This window comes from Mercenaria mercenaria, chromosome 10 (genome assembly GCF_021730395.1).
Source record: "Mercenaria mercenaria strain notata chromosome 10, MADL_Memer_1, whole genome shotgun sequence".
NCBI lineage: Eukaryota > Metazoa > Mollusca > Bivalvia > Venerida > Veneridae > Mercenaria > Mercenaria mercenaria.
Window position 1 is genome coordinate 21,192,022 of NC_069370.1, and position 10,290 is coordinate 21,202,311.

General features: G+C 34.4%; 1 protein-coding gene across 1 annotated transcript; it reads right to left on the reverse strand.

The window, feature by feature from the left end:
• Positions 1-1,608: 1,608 nt before the first annotated feature.
• LOC123559697 (uncharacterized) lies at positions 1,609-9,227 on the reverse strand. Its single transcript, XM_045351720.2, has 4 exons — positions 9,048-9,227; positions 7,974-8,179; positions 7,366-7,509; positions 1,609-5,067 (listed from the first exon to the last, which is right to left on the reverse strand). The coding sequence occupies exons 2-4, from the start codon at positions 8,170-8,172 to the stop codon at positions 4,895-4,897; spliced, it is 516 nt and encodes a 171-aa protein (XP_045207655.1). The 5' UTR covers positions 8,173-8,179; positions 9,048-9,227; the 3' UTR covers positions 1,609-4,894.
• Positions 9,228-10,290: the final 1,063 nt, after the last annotated feature.

Consider the following 10,290-nt stretch of genomic DNA (forward strand, 5'->3'; position numbering starts at 1 on the left):
AGAGATGATACAAATTGCCTATTAAACACTCTATTAAACGTAATGTGCGTTTGAATGATCTTGCCAGTTTTTTCTGTCATTCACTATTTTCAGAATGTTAAAATGTATATTATCTCTCCAATGATCTAATGTGATCGTCATGACGTGTCATTTTCTCGAAACTGTAAATGTCGTCAAGCGACTTAACACATTCTATAGAAAACGTTTTTAAGGTTTTACATTTTAGTGAACATCTGATTGTACGCTTGCCTTAAATTCTGATAGTATTTTTCATGCCGAGCGGTGCGCATATGCCACACACTTCTACAGCTCACATTACCTTATTGCACATCATCGTACCAGCTGGCGGGTAAAAGAAGAATATATTCGAACACTAAAACATGAATGCTATATTTCTTGTTTTTGTAGTAAGTGTGAATTTGTTAATAATTGATTTACTCACGACATAGAAGGAGTTAGGCATTTCATTCCCTATACTGACCTATTTCTTTTTGAAATCTTAAGCACATTGAATTTGTTTTATTTGTTTAGATACTAAAGAAGATACACCCTTTTGAATATTTTGGCGAACAGAATTTCAAAACGCATTATAATCCACCTTAAAGTGAAGTCAAGATAAATGTGAGTCTATTGGCGTTTAGATTAAAAACTGGATCCGGATACACCAATACACTTGTATAAATGTTCTGTTGCAAGCAATAATTGGAATTATTTCGCTGTAACGTCAAGTGACAAGATTAAAGATTGAGTCATGTTACAGTTTTTCTTGTAAATGATTCACACATCCTTTCCAGAAAACAATTGTCGTTGTAGACAGCATGCTAATAGGCTGCCTGGAAGTACATATTATGGGATGACAAGAAATTAGTAAAAACTACTATTTACATAATCTTTAAATAAACTCATTTCCATTGCCCCATAATATCATTTTTCTTCCTGTTTTTGCTCTTCCCTTTGTGTGTGTGTGTGTGTGTGTGTGCGTGCGTGCGTGCGTGCGTGCGTGTGTGTGTGTTATATTGTTATGTATCATTTATGTTTTCAAAGGCAAATTGAACAGTTGCCGTTCTTAAAACTATGATTCTGACTTAAAACGTTAATAAATACGGACTCGAGTACAATGTATGGAGGTATAAAGGGTATATCATAAATGCTGGATTTGAATCGAAATACGAGTTCAGACCGAGTTTAACTAAAGCGTGCTATACGCCATGGTAATACTTTTCTTATGGTATACAAATACCGGAAGTGCCGAATGTAAGCAGTGGACATGTTTTTTTCTGTCTTAAAGAATATTCTTCCCTATTTGTATAACTTCATGATGCTAATATCACGCGGCAGGTCTAGTTTAAGTTGACATTTTGGTATCAATTTCATCATAAAACAAAATTCGTAGACACTTATCAAGTTATTTGAAGTGCCGCCGCTACAGCTTAAGAACTCAGTTTTTAGCAAGTTTTGCAGCTTGTTTTCCTGACTACATCACATTGATATTTCATACAGTTTTTCGTCCACTATAGGTCGGGAACGGCAACTGTGAGAAAGTGAATGAATATACATGTACAAAAAAACACTTCCGACTTTTTTATACTGAATAATAACAAAACAATATTGTATCTTTTAATCTATTTTAATCCATCATTAATCAATATGCATGAACTTACATTTTTAAAGTAATGAAGGCATAAATGAATACATACAAAGAAGTATAAAAATCTAGATCTATACATTGACTATATTACATTCAAACAGTAAACCTAGTATCAAATATATATCCTTAAAATATACAAAAATAAAAGATCTTTATTTTAAAATTTACAATAATGCTGTCATATTTGCCATGTGATTATCATAATTGGGAAGTATTCTTTATAAAAATAATAAGACTAAAATATGACACTTCTGAGCGGCAAAGACTCCCTGAAAAGGCAAATATTTTCTTTCCGACTTAACAAGTTTCTCTGCAAATTAACCCCTCTAGGACAACAACGTCAGTACAGCAAGCACATTTTGGTCTTTCCAATGCTGTTTTAGCGCGGTTGCACAGTATAATTTGGTTAAATATTGCAAACATTATAAACAGAGACGCTCGACTATTTCGATGCTGGATAGTGAAATAGGTCTTATTTGAGAAAACCAGAGCTATCAGTTGAGTGATTAATACTCCTGGGAAACAAAATAGTTCTTCTGTGAAGTTTCTGAATTGATAAGAGAAATTCAAATATATGAGTAAGTTGGGAAGTTTGGGTGCCAACCGCCTTCATACAGCAAAAAGAAAAGCATGTAACGCTCACCTCACATCACTGACCATGTTTTATGTGATGTTGGCGATGATATGTTAAACTATTCTGAGTTTAGATCAAATCTATATCATATTAACAGAAATTATCAGAAATTCAAAGTACAAAGTGAGCATAATTCATGGAACATATTTGCCACAGTAATGGACCTTATATCACGTGATGTGGGTGGTAATATGGGTTCAATTAAATCCGTTTTTGATAACATGTATAGAGTAGAATTGCATCAAAATATTAACCAGAAATTCTATTCTAAAAGGGCATATAACTCATGTAATAGTTTTACCAGAATAATGAACATTGTGTTTTATGATGTGGGTGATGACAATGGACTTTAATCAAATCAACCAAGTAATAAGGTAAAGATAAAGTGAAAGTGAATCAAAACTTTAAACCAATCTGTAGATGCGGACGCCAGCGCAAAGGTGAGTAGGCTTGCTAGTTCTCCATATACTTTATAATAGTATAGTCATGGTAAAAAAGTGTCTGACCTCAAGTTAGTTTTTAGGTCATATAAGAATACTAAACAAGTTTTAAGATTCTGTCAGAATTCCTTTCAAAATCAAATGTGGTGCACTGGAAAATAATTGCCTCCCTCCTCCCACAAACGTTGTTGAGATGTTTAGCATTCAATTTATGATTAATTTCGTCCAAATCGAAATTCGTATACAAGCAATGATAGGTCTGTAATAAAAACATTATTTTTCGAATTAAATTCGTCACAGAAATACTTAAAATTTTGCTGTTTGAAAGTTTAGTGCCCGTAAGTACCTGTGTGCTATGAATATAGTGTCTATATGTTAATGTCTATGTCTGTACAATTATATACATGTATATACATTTATCCGCTAAACTATTGCAATTTAGTACGGAAGTCATCTGACAAAAGTTTCTGAGATTCTCAGATTCATGAAGATTGTAACCGTTAGCATGCTATTTCTAATGATGCAAGATTGTTTTTCAAATAAGTTCACAAAATACAAAAATGTATACTTTTATAAAAGATAACTTAAACTGACAAAAATTTTCCTGCAAAAAGCAGACGACTTATGACGTAACAAGGTCGAAAAAGTAACGTCATTTATGTAGGGATAACGCATGTTTTTTCGTGTTATAACATCTGCAGAATCCCAAAGTACCAACGATTCTCGAGGGATTCTGAAGATGTTTTAACACGGAAAGAACATGCGCTAACGCTATTCTAGCATAAAACGTGTAAAAACCAAGTAAACGAATGTAGTAACCCTCAACGTCATTAAAGTTCTATGAAATGCGCGGTAAAGTCTACATTGTTTTTTCAAGTTGACATCATTTCCTTTTGAATTATCCATTTTAGGGCCGTAATGCGTTTACGCTTTGCCACGGAACGCGCATATATAAAAAGGTGTTATAACAGCACGTGAGCGCGAGAATCTCTCTGTTAACACATGTTTTCTCTCCTGTTAAAACACCCCCGAAAAGTGACAATAACAGCAGTTTTATGCTAGAAAAACCTTAAGAATTCCTTTAATTAAAGTGACATAATTAATAATAAAAATGATACATAATCTCGGGTAGAAAAGACGTTGTCCGAGTATCTGTACACAATAAATACACTCTCTTTGAATCTTTATTTCTGTTTACGTATTTTTTTTTAGTTAAAATGATTCAGTTTTATCTCTTACTCTTCATATGGTTTGCTTTGATGACATGAGTATTTACAATGAGTGAATGCTAAAAAAATTACAGTGAGCGTCTAAAGAGAAATGCTTTGATTTTGAAAGCGCGATTTTTTCTCATTTGCAATTTTCGGGTGTGTTTCTTTATAAATTGTTCATATATCAAATTTCATATATACAAAAAAAGAACTTATACAGAAAAATCTAAAAAGCAAAGACTTTGTAATTTTTTAAAAAAAGTAGTGGTTGATACATAATGACATTGGCATTTTTCGGGTGCAAATACAGCTCAACTCGCACATGATTATCCGTAAAAGCCGAAGAATTCCGAAATCACATACGACAGATACGTAATTTGCCGATTGTCATCACGTGTCAACTACCTTCAAAAATTAATCTGATGGCTGAATATCAAACTAATGCTGTTGTTTTAAAACATTTAGAAGAAAACTGATATAGGCGAATCTTTAAGTAAGGTTTATCAGCAGATCGTTCCTTTAAGAGATTTTGAAGCAAATCTTTCCTGAGGTATGGCAGCTGTATATACGTGCATAAATCTAATTATCACATACATTAATATTTGTACTTTAAAATCCTACCAGTAAATACTGATCAAAAACAACTTACCCGCCATTCTGGTACTAGTATTTGAATGATTTTCGCCAAATTATACGACATGTTTTTTTTTGCGTAATTCCCCAAAACTAGCTGACCTTTTTCATCAAATTTTATCTATATGGTGAATAAAACATTTACCAACAAACCTTAACAAGTAACAAGAACAATTCCACAATCAATGAAAGAACACAATCAGCCAAAATAACAACTGGCGGGTTAGCTTTTTTTTGGTCAGCGCATTAATCATGAGAGCACTTTTTTAAAAGAAACACTCTTGAATAGTTTGTTCATATTGCGTATGGCACATGTGTATATTTTGAATTAATCGACGTCCCCTCTCGCTCTCGCCATACAGTAGAATAAGGTATTTACAAATCCGGCCACGATACTACACACGCCGAGTGCGAAACCCGCGTGCAGACCCAGACCCTTGGCTTTCAGCAGTATGGGATGCATGGCACCGTATACTATCACGCCGACCATACACAATATACCTGCAAAACAAATGTAAAAACATATTTCGAACTTTGATGACAAATAAGAAGACAAGAACATGTTATATACATTGAGATGTTTTTCAACAAAGAAACTTTGAGGATCACACCTTAACACCCACTGGCTTTTGGTTCCGATCTTATTTCATGGAGATTTGTGTTGTAATTTGTAATGTCTTACCAGAAAATTGTAAAATGTACAAATATGTTTCAAATAATGTGTGAAAATATAAACCATAAAGAAGAAGAAGAAATTTATTAAATATTCATACACGAGTCCGGTAACATAATACATTTGATGTAGGACAACATGACTTATGATCAAAGCTTGACAGTAAAAAAAGTATGAACAAATTCTGAAAAAGTTTGTCAGTGACGGAAGCATGCTTAAAAATTATATGTACATTACTTGAAAATATACTATGTTTAAACAAAAGTAAATAATCACTTTGCCAATGGCATTTACATGTAAGGTGTTTTCAATGAGGTTCGTACATTTACTGACAGATAAAGTACGAGGGAAAAGGGGGACAATCAGCCGATCACAGGACATTTTATGAGGATATTTCTACATGTCATCAATGGTATCTGCCAGCAAAAGAGCAATGTCACACTGTTTTCTTTCTCTAGGCCTAAGTAAAACTAATTCCTTACTTGCACTGGCTGAGCCTTAAAATGGAAAAATAAAGTTCATTTTTTTCTCTCTACAGCACAAACATAATATTCGCAATAATATGACAACTTTCCCCTTTGACAAGATCTGTCCAGTTAATAGTTTTCATTCAAACCATTAAGATTTGATATCAAAATCAGAAACTTAATGAAAGCTATATCTCAAGAGGGAAAATATTAGACATTTCCAGACAACATGTTCATTTTATAGTGCAAAAACTGGACCTTTTGGAAATGCTGACAGTGACATATAAAACAATTAAAATGTCAATACTATATGATGTAACATGTCCCCTGAAAATGATAGTTGTTTTTATAAAATCCAATCGAAAAAAAAAAAAGAAATCGGACATGACACTGTTGCATGATTATGTGCATATGTCAGTTTCATGTTGATAATGTTTACTAAGCTTCATTTGAACTGGATGCAAACCTCAAGAGGATACAAAAGGTTAAAATTTAGCCGTAATAAAAAAGGGACATAATTCATAAAAACAGACATGAATGCCCCGTCCACTTCACGCTTTGAATTTGACCAATTTTGCAGGAATTGAATACACATTTGTGTTATTGACAAGTTCATGAAGGGGCAAAACTCAAGAAAAATTATTGCACATGAAAATTCTGAGAGCATCTCTACTTCGATGACGAACATCGTATTTCATTTAAATATTGGGTATAAACTGTATGAGGAGTCTGTAAAGGCCGCAACTCATGAAAAACAAGGAGCTGCGTTCAATAAACGCTTGATGCCCCCCGGTGACATCCTTATCGATACAAAGCAACCTAAGTCCAAAACGAGGTCAAGGTCAAGGTCAAACTGAGGTCGGGTGATGTCTGAAGATGAGGAATGGTCACAGGTTACATCTGCATTAGTATCAAGTCATTCTAGTTAGGGGTATTGATGCTAGACGAAACGGTCCCATTTGGTTAACCTCGTACGGATGGACGAACGGACGGACGGACGAACGAACAGGACAATCACTATATGCCTCCCGCATCAGTAGATGCCGGGGGGCATAAAAATGAACATAAAAGTCCCATTCACTTCATGCGATCTTTGTACACCAAGTTATATTGATTATAAGTGAACTATGAGGGCCGGGGGCGGCGTTGAGTACAGAAGATTCAAATGCATTTGTAGTATTTCAAAGTCTATATATTGATAAGGTATACCATGTTTAATTTGAATCTCCTGTGAACTATAAGAGGAGTAAGTACACACGATTGTGTGACGTACAGACAGTTCAAATACTACATGTCTTCAACACCAGGGAAAAAAGGGAATGTTTGTGATACAGTGCTTGTCGGGTGGACCTACTCACTTATTTGAAGAAGAAATATCGCTACTAGATACGGGAGTCCCACAAAATGAAGATCTGTCTTAACACAAAACTAAGGGCCTACTATTACAGTTATAATCCCTTCAAGACAAAATTTCTTCCATTAGAAGACACTAGCTCTATCATCTATGAATGTTGACTAATTTCGTCTGGATAAGGAATGAGAACTTCGATCCATGGAAGAGCTCTGGGACGTAGGATGTACGGACAATTCAAGTACATGCCCTTTAAACTCGTCTCATTTTCAGAGGCACTAAAAAGAGATGTATCTGTAGAAAGTTACCTCCAAACAGCATGAGGAACGTTGCCGCAGTGATGAGACTGGACTTTTCTTGTCTGCAGCAGACGTACACAAATGAGCAGATTGTGGCGAAAATATACAAGGACATTCCGAATAACATCATCACGCGGGTCGCGTCTAGAAACTCTGAAATGAAAATACAAAAAAAATATTACAGAGATGTCTAATTTTCATTTTCAATCTTTCATTTCTCGAATATTCCGTACCGGCTTACACACGCAGATCTACGGAACGCGGGTGCTGAGTTCTATCCCGGACGACAAGTATGATCTCCATAACGTTTGAACAGTTAGAATGTGTCGGAAATCATATAACCTCCACCACTACGTCATGTTGATAAGTTTGCAGTTCCTTTCGGAGAAAAAGTAAGTACTGATACAGAATTTAGGAAATTACATAAACTGAAATAATGTCAAATAAAGGTGTTAACCCCACCATCCCACTCCTAGAAGAAGAAGAAAACAACAAACTATACAAATAATTAAGTGTACTTTATACCTCTATATGGTTTACGTACAAAGTTATAGATAAAATCATTTATCAAATTAAAATCAGAATAACGGCAGCATGTTCATTACGAAATAACCTACCTGGAGGAAGTAGAATGAGTTCACACTTCACGTTGTCCCCTGATGCCTGGGTGCCTACAGGTTCGCACCTCTGCCAGAGACCTTGGTACGATAACTGGGGGTCCCTGGTATACAGCCAGTACGGTATACATATTGAAATAATGCAACATGTCAGCGCAACTAGCGTCATCAAAATCGACACGTACAAAACCCAGCGCATCTTCACTCTGAAAAGAATAAATTGACACTAGAAAGGCTTAAAGGTGCACATATATCTCAGATATATGTTTCACACAAAAAAGACACCAGTCTGACTGAGAATTCTATTTTTGATAAGAAATATACATTTTATTTTGGAACTGCTAACGACTTCAACTGCCCCGCATTAATTTATCACTGTAAGTAACTCAATTACCCTTAAAATATAAACATATTCAATTTAAGGTAACTTTTAATATTTATACATAGGGGTAGTGATTTGTTATATTTTAACATCGAAGTTATGAGGAACTGTTAGATGAACAGAACTCTTGTTCATAGACCTTGTCATAGACTTCATGGACTCTCTAATGTAAACTAAAAATGCAATCAATCATTTTCTTACCCGTACCCTCACCCCCGGGATTTAGTATACACCCCTGTCAGACTGTGGGGTATGGGATATTCAAGATTCTCTGGACAAGTACTAAATCTAATGTTATAAGATTAAGTTACACGTGAATACGCAGGGGGTGGGGGTGATGTCAATTTTCAAAAATCTGAGGAAAGGCCTACACAAGCTTTTACCAACGACAATAAAACTGTACATTCCTTTCGTTGACTCATCACCACCGGCGTCGATGAATGTCCATCTCTATACAGATCAAGCTGTCAAAAATCTTGCTCTCTTCCTTTGTATATTTATATTTTGATACAGTGATCTTTTGATACAGTGACCTAACTATATGTAAATGTTCAATTTACTGATACATATCAAAAATGTGTACCTGATAAATGACAAATAACGTTGAAAAAACACCTGTACTTAGGTCAATGTAAATAATATTGTATGATATGGGATAACCCACGTATTATCGAGTAAAAAACTTCACTTACCGTATAAGGCGAATATCCGATGAACTTAAATACGTTATTTACTCTACGATTTTAATCAGTGTAAAAGCGATCGTTTGATGCGAAAATATACAGGTAAATATTTAAATTAAGTGTTTGTTACTATATTTAGAACTGTACACGTAAACCGCCATATTTGTTGACTATTCATGGCCCATTGAATCCACGCATGCGTTTCTCGATTTTACAGGTAAAACTATATGCTCCAGTGATTCGCGCGTGGGTATATTAAATATGCTCGTAAAAGATTGAATGACCCATCAATTACAAAATGTATTTGTCAATGAGAAGACTATTGACAATAGATTTCGTAGCATTAAATATTATCAGAAAAATTCATTTATACCTGAATTTTCTATACTTTGCGTTTAATTAAGTGACTTTTAACAGAGGATTGAGCGTTGGAATATGTTCTCACTTTTTGGCGTAAAAATGATAACATCTTGAAAACTGTAAAATAGATCCTTTGGTATAACCTTATGCAGTTGTTGGCAAAATGTGTCTTTTAAGTACAAAAAAGGGTCTCAGTACGTAGATCTTTTTAAAATAATAAACACAACCAGCCGCCACTTACTTCCATTATTTTTCAAACGTCCAACAAATACCGTAGGAATTTAACACACGTTTTTATGAATTATTAGAGTATTGTAGTGAATTATATCTGATTTCACGGTGAAACGTATCACAGTTATATATCAAAAGAAGAAAATGGGTAAAATTCAGTTAAGACATGAAGTAGAAATAGTTTATTTTAGGCCTAGAGCTGGAAGGTGAAACCCTCCCCCCCTCTAGGGATTTTTGTAGACCCCATTAGTTTTGAAGCCCCTTGTATGTAGATCATACTTCTGAATTCTGCCATCTGGCAAGCGGGTTCTCTATGAGTTACAGCCTGTTATTTACGTTACCTTAACAGTTATTTAATAAATGATAGAACTGGAATGTGGTGATTTATATGGTAGAAACAACCAGAATCATTAGCAAGTGGGTTCAGTGATATGCAGAATATGCTGTTGTCAATGTTCCCGCCTAGTTTTGTTCTCTAAATTGATCAATTCATTTTGTAATTTACGTTACCATTATAATTTATAAAAAATACTCGTATCAATTACTTCAATAGGTTTAATTGTCAGAAAATATCAGATATGTCTAAAGTATAGTATTTTCAGATACACAATACATTAGTGTTTAAAAATTTGTTGTTCAACAGTTTTAAGAACAAGTACGT